The 19780-nt window shown below is 45.3% G+C and overlaps 1 protein-coding gene across 1 annotated transcript in view; it reads right to left on the bottom strand.

The window, feature by feature from the left end:
- FOXO3 (forkhead box O3) overlaps positions 1-18443 on the bottom strand; it is a 90645-nt gene extending 72202 nt beyond the window's left edge. Inside the window, exon 1 of the mRNA XM_071548862.1 lies at positions 16463-18443. Within this exon, the coding sequence (XP_071404963.1) occupies positions 16463-17044 (582 nt within the window). The 5' untranslated portion in view covers positions 17045-18443. The remainder of the gene's footprint in view (positions 1-16462) is intronic.
- Positions 18444-19780: the final 1337 nt, after the last annotated feature.

The following is a 19780-nucleotide window of genomic DNA, read 5'->3' as shown; positions in this document are numbered from 1 at the left end:
TTTTACCTCACTTACCTCCTTTCCTTACACACTGGAAAACAAACAAAATACACAACAGGCACATGGAAAAGCCTTGCTGCAGTACAGACAGGACAAATTTTCTGATTCACCTTCACTTTTTTGTTTCCACTAAGAAATATGTACAACTCTTGTATCTACATTAGTTGCCCAAATCCAACCAATGCAGGCTTCAACACATGACCTACAGCACAGACAACAAAAGTTATTTAAACTCTTCCACTCTCCATAAATGAAAAGGAAAATCTCAGCTGGCAGCCAGCATGCTGCAGTACTGACACTGTTCCTAAAACCAGCCCCCAGCACGTATTGCTGTAGATACCTATCTGCACTCTAAATTTGAATTAAAAAACTTCACATTTGCATGCTTTTGAATGCGCAGAAAGCACACAAGGTAAAAAGCAAACAGTTTTAACATGACACAGAGATGCACAGTAATGCTCCCTCCCTCCAAACGACACAGCTAAAGCTTCAGCCAACAGCGCCGGCTACATGACAGAAATACTCCATCAAGCCAGTGCTACAGCTCTGCAAAACTGTAAATGATTACAGAATAATGCCCTGCAATCAAAGAACAAAATGTGTGCTGCAGATTAATCACTTTCCAAGATGGGAAAGGAAAGATAGGCTTGAGAGATAAATCTGGCTGGGGTGTTTATGCAAGCGTATCATACTCCTTAGTACTGAATGTCCCAGAACTTAGAGAGGAAGTAAACAATGTGCTGGGGGGGCATGTGGGGGGTGTGCGAGGGGTGTGCATGTGCCCATGCTCACAACCTCAAATAGGACAGCTTGTGAAAAATGCCCAACTTTCAGTTATGAAACATGAGCACTAGAAGTCACTTGATTGCTACTGCCTGGGAAAACCTAAAAGAAGGACCTGATCACATACAGCTGACACTTCCCTCTGGTATTTCAAACTTCCCTATAAAAACTCTACAAGCATGCCCACAGACTCCTGAGCCCTCTCCCCCATGACTCCTCAGCAGCTGTAGCAGACAGATAGTGCATCTGAAGGCAGGGACTGCAAGCACTTCTAGTTGAGATTTACTCCTGGAAGCACACTCCAGCAACCTACATTTTTAGTGTCCCTCTAGCATATAATCACACTGCTTCTGGCTGCTTAGGCAGTGCCAGCTTTCATGCATTCCTCTTTTTTGTGTAAACATATTTACATTTTTAAGTCCTAACTGGCTTCACGCAACACCAACATTTTGAGGAAAACTCTACTGGCACATGAACTAAATGCAACACTTTGATAGTCTTCTGCAAACACAGTGCAAGACTGCAAGGAGTGAAGGAGAGGCTGGTGACATGGATTTAGATCGGGGGCTGCACAGGTTCATTGGGAAGCTCTTCTACAAAAGCTTACCCTGAGCTTATGCCACAGCAGCCCAAGTCACATAAGTTCTGAATCACCTTATCATGATTCAACACATTACAAAAAAGTTAGAAAATCTCCCTGCTGAGAGTTTTCATTGTCACCGATGGCTTTGGAGGAGGTCCAGGCACCATGACACAATTCCTTGCCTGTGGATGACCATCCTGTACAAAAGATGTATTTCCACACAGGAGCTAACAAAAATTTCCCCAAAACAAAAGCAAGATACAGTGCCAGTGCATGCACTGCAACAGTGCTGCATATACTGAAAATACTTCACAGAAACCATTTGAGTTCCCTTCTCCCTGTATTAAAACCAATTGTCAATAATCTACTAATAACAAGACTGTGATGTAGCTGCGAGGTTGCCCTAAAGCAAAAGCCTGCCAATGCTAGCAATTGATTCAGCAATATGCACCAGCTCAATGGCATAGGCGTCTCCAATTCTTGGCCACATTACATCCACTCTAATTCCCCCTGCAAGGTCACCACAACGATCAGAAAATCCCCATACATTGTGACCCAGAGAGCTGTGACTGAACAGCTTTAATCAATAGCCTGGCAAACTGAAGCGCCATGCCTAAAAAGCACCAGGCACCACAAGTGAATCCCTCAGCCAACCAAGGTGCCAAAATGGCTCAGGGAGCAGTGGCAGAGAACAAACTGCAGGTTTCTCTTGCAGGGGAAAAAGCAGGACATGTTAGATTTGCCTTCTGCATTATTTGCTGCAATGTGTGTTTAAATGCACTGTATTGCAAATCACAGAATCACAGACTATTCTGACTTGGAAGGGACCCACAAGGATCATCGAGTCCAACTCTTAAGTCAATGGCCCACATAGGGGATTGAACCCATGACCTTGGCGTTATTACAACCAAGTTTTAACCACCTAATGGAAAGAGGCCAGGCCACTCTGCTGCTTGATTAAAGTCTTGAACTTTATCATGAAGGATCAGGGAACTCGTAACTACACACTCTATGCCTAAGCTCATCAACAGGCCAATATAAGGTTATTCACATCTTTTAAATGACTTGGTATAGCTAGCACCAAGTCCATTAGAATATGCCAACAACTATGAAAGAAGCTAAATCACATCCAGTGAAAGCAGCAAAGGTGTCCATTCTTCCACACTCCATCACCTTGCAGTTTTAAACAATTCATTATGAGTTTCTCAGTCTAATTCTGATAACAAAAAATTGTGCTCAGCTTCCCAGCTAGCTGTGAAGGCATTTTACAAGAACCATTAAAGACTAGGCATGAAGCTTGCAGCAGAGGCAGAAGATACAAAGAAAATCATGGAGCTATGTCAGGAAAAGTAAGCTATGTCTTTCTATTTTCCATTCTAAGTCCATCAAGTCAAAGGGTCCCTGCTAGACAATGCAGAATATGGTGTGACTATGGACTTTACTCTTTTATGCCTTCTGTAATGTCAGTGAAGAACTTGCATGTCTCCTCTCTTCTCACTGACAGGAAAGAAAAAGGGAACAGCCCATCATAAAGGAAATAAGAGCAATTACTACACATACCATTAAGTATTTTAAGGACAGCTCAGTAACCCTATGAACTGTACAGTCTCAGAAACCATCTGATGTCTAGGTCAGGCCATGCAGAAACAAGCAATCCAAGTCCCTCTGAAGGCAGGATCCTCCATCTCTTATACGAATGAGCAACCTCTCAGTATTTAGTATCAGCAGAAGGAATAGGATTATCCAAATTACTAAGGATTTACACACTGACAGCACCAGGACTGCTTACCTAAGGGTGGATTAGTTAAAAAATATAAACAATGTTCTAAATTATAGGTGGTGCTGTGAGCCCCACCTACTTCTTATATTGTCCAACACTTCCTACTATAAAACCCTGTTTGTTCACCATCACTAATAACTTTGCAAACCTGATTTAACTGGGATTAGAAACAGGGTAAGTCATTTGGGATAGGAAAGACACGGGAAATACGCAATCCTGAGGCAGGGGGAAAATGTGGAATGGGGAGCTGGACAAAAAACCAGACAAGCTGGACAAGCAGAAAAGATCCGAAAACCAGGAGAGGACAGAGAGAGGGGTGGAACATCACAGGAAAAGGAAGGAGGGATGTATGGAGTAGGGCTGGGAATCACAGGAAAGGAGGCTGGGATGAGAGAATATAGAGGGTAAGGATCTTGGGGAGGGGAGAAGAGGATACAGGGCTGGGACAGTGCTAATCAGGGAAGCCTATGGATACTGGAGAGGCAAATGACACACTGGGAAGGGCCTATTTCTTTACTCATAAATGCAACAAATATGGGCACAGTGCCCACACAGAGAGCACAGGGGATGAGTTGAAACCCTGCGTACCCCTTGAAGCATGCAGCCCGACAAGGAGAGTGGGGATGGATAGAACACGTGAGTTTCTTACTAATGACAGTGTCATAGCCAGCATGACAAGTAATTTCAAGTGTTAGAAGCAACTTTTTTTCTGACACTGTGTACTTCCCTAGCACTTGCCTTTTATATTGAAACATTTTTTCAGTGTAGATTTTTGTGTAAATAAAGAACACTCTTATTTAGTAGTACTTCTGCTTTGCACTTCACTGAACAGTGAGAACCAACCACAGCGATACTCCAGCGGTCTGGAGTTAATGGTCAAGTCTTGTGAAAACTCCCTGGCAGCATCTGGAAAATGGGAAAAAACCACCACTGACATTGCTCAAACCCACCCACTGTATCATGGTACTTCTAGGGAGAAAGTTGCTGGCCCCCACAGGTCTGTAACCACCAGGAAGAATTGGTGGTTTGATACCTGATACAATTTCCTGCAAAAAATGAGGAAACTATCATCAATCTCTCGGGCCACAGAGAGGGTTTTTTTAAACAAACAAACAAACAAACAAACCAAACAAAACCCCCAACAAAACAAAACACACAAACCAGAAAGCAGGCAATCAAAACTGGATAAATTTAGTAAGATGTCATGATTCAACCACAATTGTAAGAAATCCATATTTAATTTCTCTAGCAACTGCTATTGTATACTGTTCAAGCAAAGTGTTTTTCCTTTAGGCTGAGAGGACACCAAATACACACTGTTTCTCAATGTACTACTTTTCCCCTCTTTTCTTTCCTTCAATTAGAGAACACTGTCATTCCATATACTTAGTACAAGCCTCAATAAAATGGACACATGAGAAGTTTTTGCCATGGTTAAGTTCTGACACAGCTGTTGGAAAAACCCAAAATGAACACTATCCTGGCCAAATCAGTGTTCTTTTCACTATTTATACTCTTGGATCCAGCAGCTGCAAGTGACGCTACAGGTCATGTTGTCCAAAATGGACAAAAAATCTGAAGACCCTCTCAAGTTTTGGAGGCTTGTTTCTTCTACTTCTGTTCTCCCTTTCAGTGCTTCACAGCACTGCTGCACCAATGACAATTTGCTGCAAGTTTAAGTAAGGTATCACTCTGGTCAGAACAGATTTTTCAACTAGGATTTCCCATCTTTTGGGGGAAAAAAAAAGACTTTTTCCTGCTTTCATTTTTCAGCACCATAGGATCAACACTGGCAGCTCAGTTGATAAAACCTCCCTTTATTTGAAATTATTTTTACCACCCACATTCATCTGGGACTTATTCACTAGTATTCTGCCTGACACTAGTCCAAAACAGCAAACCATTTCTGTAACAGCACAATAAGCAGAGAAGACCTTAACAGAGCCGCTTCATCGTCTAAGAATCCCCTTATGCTCTGAAAACAAAGTTGAAACACTTGTAAGGGGGTTAGATACAGCTGTGCCTTTAACAGAATAACTTCTCTGGTATTTTACATTTGGCATTTTACAAGCAGGGAAATGCTTCTGCTATACTTTGGCCTTCAGTCATCAGAGAGAGGTGGAGATTTATGCCCTTTCTTCTTCTAAATTAGACTCCTTCAGTGCCCTATTCTTCCTGACAGGTCCCTATTTTGTATAAAGCAAAAGGGACTACCGTCATTGTGTTGCATGGCAAAAGCCCTTTCCAGCTGAAAGGGAAAACTCCTGCCTCCGAGTCAAGAAGTAATATGTAACTTTGCAGTTAAAATTGTGAGGGTAAAATAGTTTGCCCGGCAACATTCATTTCCAGAAGGATTTGATGAAATTATAATTCACTGTCCAGAAAAAGACTAAAACATTAAACATATTACACTGAGAAAGTCAAAATAGGTCATTCAATCAGCATTATTCCCCCTTCATTTCACACATAATACAAAGCAGTTAAGTAGTTTCTCTTGCAATTAGCATCATCTTTGTCTCTTTGGTCTCTTAAAATACACTGGAGATATGAAGCTGCTCTGACTGTAACTGCAGCTCATGCCCTGCTTCCCATCCTCACCGATTCCTCAAGAAATACATAGACGTGAAATCCTATCTTCAATGATTTCAACCACAACAGTTTTCTTTGGTTGTTCCAATTCCCTGGTCTGTAGTCTCAAATGATAGGCGTTTTCCCACTCACTGAAAAGGCGTACAGGTGCACTCAGAGAGAACCCTAACATTTCCAGCTGCTAATGCCCATCCCACCCCATTTTCCAACCAGGAAGACTTGTTACCTGGCAGAGCCCTGAAAAAAGGTGAGGTAGAAAGAGCCTTCCTGAGGAACGGCAGGGTTTTAAGAGATCTTGCTTGGATGTAAGAAGTATGGCATATGCTTCAAATGCATTTTAATTCAGAAAAATGTTGGAAAGATTTTATTTATGTTTCTAATTAGGTAAACAGTATGCTTCTTCCACCTGCTTTGAGCTACCCCACTAGGCCCAGTAGACATCAGATGTCTATGAACATACATCAGGTTGATTTACTCCCTGCTGCTAGCTCACAGAATCCTTCCTCCTTCCAGCCCCGTATGCCACTACCTTATGTCCTATTCACTGCCTTTCTTTTTTGTATGGAAAATGGCCTCACTATTGATTTTCAAATACTTTCTTAAGCACAGGGCTCCCTTCCCCATAGCTTTATAGAGAACAGTTCTTCATAAAAGATTTCTCTCCTACCCAAAGCATGCAAACCTCCTAGTACATTTTAGTCAGAAGTATTTTTGCCGTGTATGAATCAGGATCTAAGAGCAATGGGGCAAGAAATAAAGCTAAACATGCTATGGAAAGAGAAAACCAGACTGTCAACATCTTGATCAACACAGTACACAGGGTTAGAGCTTCTGGCTGCTGCACAAACTAGACTGGAAACCTCTGGCCGAATTCATGCAGAGCTCTGACATGGCTTCCATTTGCAAATCAAAGGTTTTAGACGTGGCCCACTTACCTGGGACAGATATATGGTTGAGGCTAAGCAAAAGCAGAAGCTGCTTGAACAAAATTCACAAAATACTTCATAGTCTTTACAGCTCCTCCGTGGCATCATTGTTATTGCCGCCAACGTTGTCCTCCTACAAAGGCATTGTAGGATGAGCAGCCTCCCATTGTAGGTCTTGATGAATACTTAAAGAAGCACCATTCACCCTGAAACCTGACATCTCAAACAAATGGTTTTGAGCTCCGCCATACAGTGAAACTCTAAAGCATAATAGGTTGTGTTGCACAAAAACTAGAGCAGCTCTACATGTCTCAGCTTACAAGCATCTCAGGACACTACTTGAACTGGAGTCACCTTCTCCTACAAATTCTTGGAAAAAAACATTCTCTGAAAATTAGTCAAGGTCCAGAGCAGTTTTGCAAAACAAACAGTAGGTTATAGGCTTTCAGGAAACCACATCACTGCACTCAGCACAAAATCAATCAGCAAAAAGGTGATAATGTGGGAGCCTGTAAGAGTCTCACAAGAAGACACTCTTTCTTGAGCACTGTTCTCATTTATCAGGTGCCAAATTTTATGTACTAAGCATGTCTAGAACGTAATACATGAAACTGATAAATCCTCCATGAAGCACTAGCAAATATATTTACACAAGATTGGACTTCACACAAATGAGAAACTTTTGATCTGGATTAAGGCTCGCATTTAAAAGGTATGTTTACATTGTAAATTTCATGTGAGAAAGTGGTGTTAACATTGGTCACAATGTGTCTTTGGAGAGCTGAAATAGGTGCTTAAAGAGATAGTTTGGAGAGAAAAACAAACAAACATAGCAGGATTAAAGAGGACGGACACATAAGTATGTATCAGATAATTCAGTCCGCATTCTAGATAAAATAAATATGGCCCTGGAATCCAGTCCATGTCCTAAAATTATTTCTTTTGGACATTACATTTATTCTTCTATATCCTTCTATAAGTTTTGGGAAAAGCACAGAAGCCAACACAGCACAGCATGAAAAAAACTAAGTTAACAGGGCAAATTGTCTGCAAAGTCAGAGGTGTCAGCCTGGGCTGTCTAGACTAAGAGAGTAGCTTGTATCAGATTATTAGCAATTAACACATATTTAAACAAAGCTTTGTTTACTTAAGTGTAACACTGTTCCTAACACTCCCTGGTCATCCCCAGTCCTCTCAGGGAGCGCAGGCTCAGTTGCAATCGGGATTTTAAGCACTGCTGGCTTGAGCCTGTCTTGCTCTAATGCAAACGCGTGCTGCTGCAGCACCACAGGAGAGCCCCACGCTGCTTTAGGGTGACCTTTAGCAGGGATAACACTCAGGCCCTGCCCTCTCTAGGTCAGGTACACATGAAAATTGCACTGTCATAAACTGGGCTGCATTCGTGCAAACCAGCGTTCGTTCCCACCCCGAACGGAGCAGTCACAGCAGCCAGGAGGCTGAGCGAAGCCCAAGTGGGCACATGGCGATGTTTTTGGGTGCTCCTCTATCTGTCCTCCCACAGCAGACTGCCGTCTATCCTCATCAGTCTTCCAACTTATCTGCTGTCTCCCACTCCCCTGGGGTTGGGATAAGCAGATGTTACCTCCCTGTTCACGAGCTGGCAAGCAGCCCAGACCTGCCCTTTTCTGCTCATGTGACTCAGGAGCCAGCAAACCTACTGGAAAACTTTTTGCTAGGACTGAGTCCCACCCACTGATCCAATCCCAGGAGCGCCATGGCCTTGGCTGCTCCCTAGAGAGCTGAAGATCTCAGAAAGTCAGGGATGGGGAGGCAGGCTGGCCTGAAGACACTGCAAGGCTGAGGGCTGGGTTATACGGAGCCCCCAGGGAGACCCACAGCACAACACCATGTGAAGGCAGCTCAAGAAGTAGGAGAAAAATGTCAGCAGCACTGCTGCCTCCTGCCCTCATTCCAAAGCCCTCAACTGGATTTTAGCATGGAGACGTCAGCAGAAACTCACCCTTCACCTCAGCACAGGCAGTGGGTGAAGGGACACAGAAGTGGCGTGATCCAGTGACTCAACCCCCGGAAATGCACCTGGCCGCTGGCAGCACTCAGGTGTACAGCAGCCCCAGGTTGCACAAGTAGAGTCCCACACCACTGCTGGCTGCCTCCTGCCCTCCAAAACTAGAGACATATGCTGCAAAGGCACTGACGAGCTGTTAGTGCCGCAAAGGATCTTCCTTGCTTCAAGTGGACCTCTCTCCATCAGTTCCTGGGGCAATGATCCACGGGCTACTTCCACCCTTCTGTCCCTGCATGAACAGTCTTTGCCCATCCCTTTACATGTAGCAAGTGGCAACTTCACCATTAGGGGAAAAATAATAAAGAAAAGCAATATAATACCTTGCGCCAAACAGACATGTTCAACTGAGAAACCAGCATTCCATAATTCAGCTCTAAAGTGTGTAGCATGTTGCAATAGAGCACATAATCCATTCAATTTGTTAGCACAAGTCTATTATAAGAGCTAATTTTCACAGAGCGTTTCTTTACCTGTACAAATCCCCAGAAAGGCATTTCTCTGCCAGAGAAATCTTACAAAGATATTTGAGATGAGTAAAAGTATTTAAATAGCCTTTATTTTTAATAGGTACCAGCATACAGATAAAGAAAATTGCCCCAGTAAGCAAAGTCCAGATAGGACACACACAGAGTTATTAACAAGACATCAATGCTGTTAACTCCTGACCTGCCTCAAATTCCCTGCGGAGCAGCACATCAGACCTCGAACAAATGTGTAAGGAGGATGGGGGTCAGAGAAAGGACTTTGGCTTTGAAGAGCAAGAAGGGCTCCTCCTGGACCTTGCAGCTAGTAACAAGAGTCAGGAGGAACCACTCTGGCCAAAAGCAATGGTGACACTGCAATGCTCTTCTTCAGCGCCACTGGAAGGCAGCTCCCTTGCTTATTTCACACCAGGGATGAGGCAGAGCACTGATGCAATCACTCACTTGTTCCCAACCCCTTACTTTGCCCTGAAATTGCTTTTCATCAGTCCTGTAGTGTAATTGTCTCCACACTATCCACTGACAGGAGGTGGTGCCTGTCAGTGGTGGAATCATATCCCACACGCACAACTGGAACATCAGGAAACTGGTACAGCCATGCAGTGAAGCACAGGATACCCCATCCTGACTTCATCTGAAGCAAGTTAGAACAAAACATCTCACTCTGAAGGAAAATCCCCTTCTGTAGACAAGCCACTTTTTAATAATAAGTGCTAAATGGACTATTCAAGCAGGTAATTAATGTTAATTAACATATGTCAGGCCATAAATTGGTTAAATGCACCTCATTTTCCAAGCTTAGTGTGTGGCAATACTCAGGAAATTGTAACAGAACAGTCTAAGTTTGTAGAAGCATATAAAAAAGAGCAAATAAAAGGTTAGGTATAATCTTCACTTAACTCATAGTGTGCTAAGTCAGCAATACCAAAAACTGCAAGGCTATGCACATGACTTGAACACTTCGTTTTGCTCCTGAACTGCTGCACTACACATGTATTTTCTGCCCCAAGAAAAGCCACATTAAATAAAAGACCAAAAAAACCAAACCAAAACAAAACCAAATAAACAAAAAAAAAAAAACCAAAACCAACAACAACAAAACACCAACACCAACCCAAACCTGCAACTCCTTGAGTGCTGTGTTAGTAGGCAAGCTTTTATCAGGATCCTCCCCATGTGCTGCGAGACCTGGATATTCCTCCTGTCCCAGGACCTGGCAAAGCTGTGGCCGGTTTTCAAAGCCGACTTGGGAACCACAGGTTTCCAGGCAAGGGGAAGGAAACAGCGGTGGGAGGATGCTCAGAGCTTGCTCTTCACCAGAGAGTGTCTCAAAACACGGAGGGGCTCCTGCCTTTAGAACAAACTAACATTGCAATTTTGTAACACTGCCCTTGGGCACATTTTCTGTGACAGAGATAGTAGTAAGGCTTTTAAAAAAAGTGGGAGAGAAACAAGAACATGCAGAGACTTCAGTCTAAGTAGCAACTTGCATTTGGAAACACTTTCTGTTTCTCCCTTGGCAAGCTGCCACTACACCAAGACCCGCTCTTTAATTGCATTGCAAAGAAAGAAAAATCCTCACAAAAGATTTTCCATAATTCCACACAAAACAGCTGGCTGCCAAAATCTAGCAGGGCACCTTTAGGAGGCTGCCACCTAGAGAAACGCTTTGGCTGTTTATCTTCAGTTTTCCCTTATCTCCAAGGCAATCCCTTCAGCCTCCCTTTGAACGTAGCACACCCACAGTAATTTTCTGGGGTGTTTTCATATTTGTTCACCCTGTCCACCCCAGGCAAACTGGCTGGAAACCACCCAGCCGCTACAGAGGGAGGCAGGGGGGCTGCCACTTCTGCAAGGGACGCCTCTGACTCTGGGCTTCTACTTTGTCCAGGTCAGCACAAAGAGCTTTCACAAAACCACCCAGCTAACCCTAATCACTCGCCTTTCTAAATGCACCAGCACGTGCCCAGCCTCCCCTAATCTCCCAGGATTACAGCAAAGTAGTGTAGCACCACCAAAATGACCCGAATACAAAATGGCCTCGCGTGTAAGACACTGCTTGCTTCACCAGGACAAAACCAAGCAGAGCCAGGATGTCCCAAGGCAGCAGTGCCAGGACATCTCTCCTCCACAGACTGATAGTCTCAGACAGGATTTGCTCATGCCAATATAATACAACAGTATTATATTAGCATTAACTGTGAACTTTCAAACACGCAGGTAAGTGTAGGAGCCAAGCTCTGACTCTCAAGCTTCATATTTTAAATATGCTCAAATATTGACACTAATAAACTTATTACAGACAACGCTGATGTTACATGACTGTTTTAGGTAACCTTCTGGCCCTGAAAACAGACGAACATTGATTCCAGTATTTATCATGCAGCTCTACCTGACAGTGATACTATCCAGCATCACTGACTGGAGGCTTCCCAATCACGTTAAACGTTATTTATCAGTCTGTGACTCTTTGCAGCTGATGACATTCACCCGGGCGATGTGTTTATGTCTGCATTTAACAAGTCCTTTAGCAGACATGCTCCTCACTGTCACACTGTGGATCAAACAATGTCAATGATTCTGGGAGAGCTACTCGGTCTCTCTCTTACTGCTCTAATAGCTGTCACCTGCCTGCACGAGCTGGGGAAAAGTGAGATCTTTGATATACATTACAGATATAAAATAATCATGTGCGCTAATGTCTACATATGGTTTCTACTGGAAAGTTTAAAAAGTAATTTGTTAACGTGATACTCAAGTATACTCCTCTTTGATGCAAGAAGCTTGTTATCTAGTGGTTTCAACCACTGGAACCACACATCTCTCTACATTGCTTGGCACTAAATTCACTTACAGATGTTACTGAGTATTTTGCTAAAGCACAACATAGTAAGGCTTTGATCAGGTAAGATGCTTAAGCAGCAAGTTTAAGCACACAAGTAATCCCAGTGAAGTCCCAAGGATCCATTCATGTGCTTAAACCCGTGCTCTCTGTGGTAGATCAAAACTTTAAATGATCAGGCTACAGTTTGTAACCCAAACACCTCAGTACAGATTAAAAAGGTAGCTCAATATTATATTAAAAAAAAAAAAAAAACAAAAAGTAAGAATATAATGGAAGGCTGGGAAAAATATGCTTGCTAACAGTTAACTGGGGAACAGAATCTTTAAATTAAAAAAAAAAAAGACAGCAAAAGAAAAAAAAGAAACTCATGCAAATTCCAGTTTTATGATGCCACTCCTGATAAAGACATTGTGTGCCACTCTGAGGAAGGAGAAATAAGAACAGAGAGTGGTGTTGTTTCCTTCTCACATCCTTTGCAAAATGATGATAAAAAAAGTCAGACACATCTTGTGCATCAGCATCTGGTTAACACATTTAGACATCTGTCTACATTGCTTGCAAATTTCTCAAGCCTTTTCAAGTCTCAATAATTGGAGAAGAGACTTGTGCATTTGCTACACTGAAGGGACTGCAGCCCTTTGGTACACACTGGTCAATAAAACATGGTAAGGAATTATGAAATGTCCACGTACGAAGTTTATAAAAATCTCACCTTCAAAGTAAATATCCCAGCAGTGAATGTTTATCTTTCATGGGGAAGATGAATGCAACAGGTGTAAAACAAAATACGCTTCTGATTTGAAAAACAAATCAAAGCAAATCAGCTGCATTGAAATTTGAGAATTGCCAGTATCTGTGTGTAAAGGACGAGATTCATAGTCTTGCTACACCACTTAACAAAGAGGAAAATAGTCCCCCTAGTGTACTCTTCATGTAGAAAAGACTGTTTCACAAGATAGTGCTGCAAGAAATTACAAAACAACATTCTGGGAAGAGGTATGGAATTACTTAAGCTATAGTGAAACCAGGCACCTCTACTACACACAGGGACACAAAGGTGTTTCAGTTTTCTATTTCAAGACCGAGTGAACCGAGTGCTGCACCCTAAACACATGGAGCATAAAACTTGGGGTTTAAGTCAGCACGCTTGTTTTATGGCTGCAGAATATAGACAGGGTAACAGATACCTGAATTTGGAAAGACGGATAGATCCAGTCATCGAGGAGCTCTGTACCTGGAACAGTCACCTGGCATGGTGCATTTCACAAGGGTGAAACCAGCTCACCCTCTGATCTTTTTCACACTCCAGTGATGGTAAATATAAATACTGACATTCAAGACAGAAGCACATACTGAAACATGCATTGACAGCCTCCCCAGTAGTTTGGAAGTGTATGGGATTGTACCAAACCAGGCTGGCCGTGGTACACAACAGTGTCCAGAGCATGCCAGCTCTATGGCAATGCACTGTAAACTACTGCCCTAGCTGGCTGTCAGGCAGTATTAGGTTAACCAATGTCACACCAGGGCCACTGGGAGGGGGAAGCAAAGAAGATGATTGGGGGGTGTATTAAGCAAACCTTATCTGAATGAGCGGAAACATAATATATGCCTTCATAACCACATCTGAAACATTCACTTTTGCTTTAACGCCCTAGGCAGAAAAAAAAAGTGATAGTTGTAACTTCAATTTATAGCTCTTAAAATAATTGTTTTGAGGAATATAATCCCAGTTATGTTTTATGGATTATGGTATTCAGCACATCTCACTGGAAATGGTATTAATATTTCATATATCATAATACATAGTATAATAAGTCCAAGTTCTCTTTTTGCCTTTGTTTAAAATAACAATTTTCCCACTCAGTACCAGAGCAGAATAACATTAAATGGGCTTGCTGCTTTCAACAATGAAGTTAGCTGTGTAAAAATAGTCTAAATTAAGATAAAAGTCTTCTAATACAAAACTATCTTCTGTTCCTTTAAAGTCTCAGTGTAACTAGCAATCTTAAAAAGTCTAATGTCAAAAGCTGACATTAGTTCCTGAAGAATTGTATTCATTACCTGTGAGGGAAACAAAGATGATAATAACATATAATGTGTTTTAGCATCAGGAGACTAAGATGGAGTCTCTATTTAAGAGAGTTACCTCTGCACAAACTAATCTATGTTCCAGCCAAGAAACTGAAATAGTCCTTTTCTGAAATCACCCTCTTCCGAATGCATATGCATAATTTAAAAAAATCTCTAGCCCTGCCAAGGAATGAAATTTTGCAGTTTTGGAAGCCTGGCAAATTTTTAGTTCCTGACCTCCCCTTTGCCCCTTCCAGTATGCCCCTACCACCCACGTCCAACTGCACCCACTGATAACACAATCGAGCACCTTACCATAACTTCCTGAGACAGTTCACAGTCATTAGAAGCAGAATTCAGAATTTTCTGCTGCCAGTGTGCTTTCATCTCCTGAGAAAGGTCATTCTAAAGGCTTGTGAGAAACTTCTGAACTAAATTATATCAGAAGAATCTCAAGGGATCCAAGTTTTTAACATTTTAATTAGCTCCAAGTACCAGTTAATGCTGCTCAGCAAAGGAATCAATATCGAATTAACAGTATAAATTGTCAGAAAAATTGTGACTGTATTAAGGATACTAATCAATGTAAGCACTTTGCATTATGGCCCAGATCCTGCTTCTGCTGAAGTGAAAGGGAGTTTTTGCCACCAAATTCAGATGAAACAGTGTCAGTCCCATTGTTCAATAAGTCTTCGTTTGAATTGGGTATCAAAAATTTACTGAAAATTCAAAGTACCAGATAAAAAGGCTGGATTTGTCATAGCAGATGACATCTAAAGCCACTGCTTCTGCATGAAACCAAACAACTTATGAAGGCACGGGCTGTCATCAGGAGATGTAACCCTTTATCACACTCCATGTTGTACTTGTAAAGTCAGATCAAAATCCAACACCTAATACAGACGCAAAAGCTGTAAAAAGGACCTGTGTTTTTAAAAGCCTTGTCTTGAACTAGCTACGCCACCTATAAACTCTGTGTTTATATCTTCCCCAGCCTGAGACAAGTCTGTCAGTGAAATGCTTCCTTTACTGTGCTCCATTTGGAAGGTAAAAATCATACAGCTTCACTTCAATTCCTAACTGCAAGTCCTGCTCCAGCACCAAAATAGAAGACAGGGCTGCTAGTACAGAATCTGCCAAAAATGTTTGATCTATACAGTATTTCTGACCAATGTGTATACTGTAAGTTATCACCTGATCCAAAGCTAAAGTCAAAGACAAAGTTTAATTTCTCTGTAAAACAATAGAACTTCCGGCAAATTTGCCTTCAGCCATCCATTCAAAAACTCAGTGTCAGATGCGGACGGTATCGGCCCTCGGCAGCACCTGAACCATAGCGGGATTTCCTTCTGCAAACAGTATCAACATCAAGCAGCACCTGCATTTCTCTATAGCTGCAAGTACGTGACATTTCGGCATCCAACAGACACTAGCAGATGGACGTGGAAAACGAGGAGGAAAAAAAAGCAGTTCTGCAAATCACTTCACTGTGCTTTATGTGCAGCACCAGCTCCTGGTAGGCCTTATTACATTTTGTCTTGAGGATAAAACCCTGCCTGCCTGCAACGTGCTTTTGCACGCGCGAAGTAAACAAGCCACAAAAACAGATTTATTTTTTTCCCCTCACTTATTAAAAGGATAGTAATCTTAGCTACTCACTCTCGTAGTGCTGGACAGAAAACGCTGGGCTATCAGTAAACGGTGCCCTCTTACACCTGCACTGCAGAAATCGCAAAGCAAGTATTCCCGTGGCTGAACAGCCAATAACTCCGTGCTTTGATTAACTTCATGAAGAAATGTCAAGACCCGAATTTCCCTCTATTGCCTTTGAGGAACGCATGAGGAAACCACTGGGGTTTTTCTTGACAAAAATAACAGAGTCGTTCTGTATTTGAGCTTTGAGACTCAGACCGACCATGCATAAAAGCCACTCTGCTTATTTCCAGCATGAGTTACACCAAAGGTAATTATACCTTTTTTTTAAAAAAAAAAAGTCAAACCAAAACCCATACACCTTATTATTACTTTTTTTTTTACCCTCTCGCTTTTTCCTTCCCTGCTTATGTGCTTGTGCACCACAGAAGTCTGCTCCGTTCCAGCGTCTTCCCCTGAGTCAGGAGCCCTCACTACTGGCACGTAGTAACAGGAAAGAGACAAAACTTTTCTTACCCCCTCCCTTAAAAAAAAAGCAAAGGCGACAGGGCGACCACCAGCAGCAGGGTCAGCACCAGCGCCCGGCCGGCTGCCGTCGGGAGCAGCCGCCGACACCGCGCTCCGCGGCCGCATCCTCCGCGGGCAGCGCGCCCGTCGGGGCAGCGCGGCGGGTCCGCCGCGTCCCCGGGATCCCGCCTCACCTTCCAGCCGGCCGAGCTGTTGCTATCGCCCTTATCCTTGAAGTAGGGCACGCAGCGGACCATCCAGTCGTAGATCTGGGAGAGGGTGAGTCGCTTCTCCGGGGAGCTCTCGATGGCACGGGTGATGAGGTCGGCGTAGGAGAGGTTGCCCCACGCGTTGCGCCGCGACGAGCACTTCCTCGGCGCCACCGCCGGGCCCCCACTAAGACCCCCGCCGGCCGCCGCCGCCGCTCCCCCCGGTGAGAGGCTCGGCCCCTCCGGGCCGCCTCCGGGCAGCGGGGCCAGCAGCCGCGTCGCCTCCTCCGGCACGGCGCTGGCCGCCGCCGCCACTTCTCCGCCCGCGGGGGCCGCGCTGCCGACGGTCATGGCCGAGCCGCCACCCTCCTCCTCGTCGTCCTCCTCCTCGGGGATCATGGAGGCGGCGTCGGCGGTCGGCTCGCCGGCGGGCTTGGCTGGGCTGGCCTGCAGCTCGGGCCTCTGCAGGGGCCAGGTGCAGGAGCGGGGGCGGCTCTGCGGCTCGAACTCGGGGTCCAGCTCCACGTCCAGGGGCGAAAGCGGGGCGGGGGGCGACGCCTCTGCCATCTTGGCCTCTCCCGCGGGCGGCTGCGGGGCGCTGCGACGGGGCGGGCGGGCGGCCGCCGACCCCGCTCCTCCGCCGCCGCCTCCTCGGTGCCGCCGGGAGCCTCAGCAGGCGCGGGGCCGCCGGGCGGGCATGCCGCGCTCCGCTACGTGCTGGCCGGCTCTCCGCTGCGCCCCGAGCCCCGCTCCCCGCGGGCGATGCACACGCCGGAGCTGCGAGCGGGAGGGAGAAAAGGGGAGGGAGAGTGGGGAAAAAAAAATCAGATTAGGAGCCGAAGCAGCCGCGCAGGGCGGGCAGCGCGGACCGGGCGGTGCCGGAGGTGCCCGCGGCGCTGCCCTTCGCGCTGGCGGAGCGGCGGCCGCTCCCGCGGTGCGTGTGTGCGTTTGTTTATGTTTCACTCCATGCGGATGCAGAAGTAGCTCCAGCGGGAACCGCGCTGTATCCAGCCGAGAGAGGACCCCCCCCACGCCCCCGAGCTCGCTCCTCGTCGCTTCCGCAGATATCTTCCTTTTTTTTTTTTTTGGAGGGGGGGTGGTGGTCCTTTGCCTCCTCCCTCGGCAGGAGGGCAGGGAGAGGGGTCCTTCGGATTACGCCGAAGACTTTTTCCCTTCTTCAAAACGCCCTAAAGGGAGCCGAAGTCTTAGCATACATCCAGCTGCACGCTAGCGTAAGCCTGTCACTTTGCAGTGCTCCCAAACCACACGCAAGCAACCCCCCAAAATCTCTCAGCCGACGGCGCAGGGGGCAGGAGAAGGCCACCCCGGGGGCTGGTCGATTAAAAGAAAAAAAATAATAAATCCTTCTTCTCTCAGGGAAAAAGCAAACACAACGGGAACAAATCAAATCGCCAGTCTTCCAACAGGTCCAGAAGCTTTAAGCCCTCCCTAGGGCTGCCAAAGAGAATACGTTTTGTTCCAGCATCAACACCACATTCATAACCTCCTTGCTCCTGCTGCTGCCATCTTGACAGTTTTCCCCCCTTCACTTAAGTCATTTAAAAAGCGCAGGCAGACGAGGCAGGGAAAGCCACATCGGGAGGGGCGGGAGGCGGCGGGGGGTGCTGGATCGGCAAGCACAGGCAGCAATCGAGATCCGAATTCACGGGAGGAAGAAGCAGCGCTGCTGCATGGTTCCTGCTCCTCCTGCTCCTGCGCCTTCAGCTCCGAAGAGCCTTCCCTTTAAAGGCGAAGGAAAGGAAAACGGCGCTGCGACCGCTCCCCCTGCGAGCCGCCGGCGAGAGGCAAGCGATCCGCCCGCGCCCAGCCCGTCCGCCGCCGCAGCCCGCCCGAGCAGCCTGTCACCCTCCGCAGCGCCGACTTCCACATCCCTCCTCCTACCAACCACCGGCAGCAACACAAAGTTATAGACACACGCAGAGAGCCTCAACCAAACCGCACGGCACGGCACGGTCCGCCCACAGGGCGGGCGGCGGGCGGGCGGTACCGCGCAGGAGCCGCCCCGACGGGGCGGGAGCGTCGAGATGGAGGGTGGTGCCGGGGCTGGGCGTGCTGGAGAAGATGCCGAGAGTTGGGAAGGGAAATGCCTGGGTGCTTTCTGTCCGTGTGCCCCGGCCGCTTCTCCAAACAAACGGTAACTCTTTCCTTGGGTTGCATTAGTCCTGTTTCTTTTCTGGCTTGTTTCCAATGGTCATAAATTATTAGTGCACGAGTTATGCTGGTAAACTTTACAGTCTAATTTCGTAATTTTTTAAAAACTTTAATTCCGCCTGTAGGTGGTACGGGGAGCGTGTTCAGACATGTCCACACGTGAATATAATCCCTCTGTGCTTCCTCCTCAGAGGCTATGCCCTAGCAGAAGCCCTCCAAAGTAGCTCACTTGAAGACGTAGTTAGTTATGGGTTGAATGAAAGGGTGACCCACAAAGCCAAGGAACACAAACCTATTAATATGGATGTAGTTATAAATAAATACATTACATAGCAACGTATATGTATCAGTTCTCACCCAGAGTGGTATCAGCCTAGACTGTGGACTAGGTTTAGTCCAACAGTAGTGTTGTCTCTGATACAAAATACAGACAACTGCATGCTTGAGAAGCAGGTATGCTTCTGAAGCATTGCTGAATAGAATTAACAGACAAATTATTCTGGTGAATTTAGCAGTATAGACAAGCACTGAGATTTGAAACCCATTCAATTTGACTACAAAAACACCAAGGCACTGGTCCTGCATGCTTTACAAGTCCTGCTAAGTAAGGCCTAAGGCCCTCAGGGTCTAGTTAGGTTTCAAATTCAAGTGACACTCAAGTTAGGAATAGTTTGGCCTGATTTTATTACAAGGGACAGCATCAGCGTGAATACAATTAGTCCTCCATTATCTAAATATAGTTAGAGACATTGAATTAATCAGAATGAGTGGAGGTTCGAGTAATGGAAATAATTTTCACTGCAACTCCATTTTGGGTCACAATGTTGTGCCCTGCCATAGCTGTTGTTGTAATGTAGCCCCTTACAGGAATGCAAGGCAGCTCAAAAAGACACCAGCCACTCTGCAACTGTGACACTGGCATTCACATGTATGATTTAGCAGTTGGTAGGGAGGAAAACCTCAGGAGCGTTGAAGAACCGGGAACCAAGATCAGATGAGAAGGCACAGGGACAAGATGTTTAGTCCAACACCACATCTCTGAGGAGCCTCTGCTTGTGCCTTTCAGAAGTCAGCCAGACAAGGTCAGCTGTGAAACAGTGACTGACGCTCAGCCCTTTCCCAAAACTTGGT

Source organism: Pithys albifrons, chromosome 2 (genome assembly GCF_047495875.1).
Source record: "Pithys albifrons albifrons isolate INPA30051 chromosome 2, PitAlb_v1, whole genome shotgun sequence".
Classification (NCBI taxonomy): domain Eukaryota; kingdom Metazoa; phylum Chordata; class Aves; order Passeriformes; family Thamnophilidae; genus Pithys; species Pithys albifrons.
Note: the sequence above shows the minus strand (reverse complement) of the source record. Positions and strands in the feature narration are given on the sequence as shown.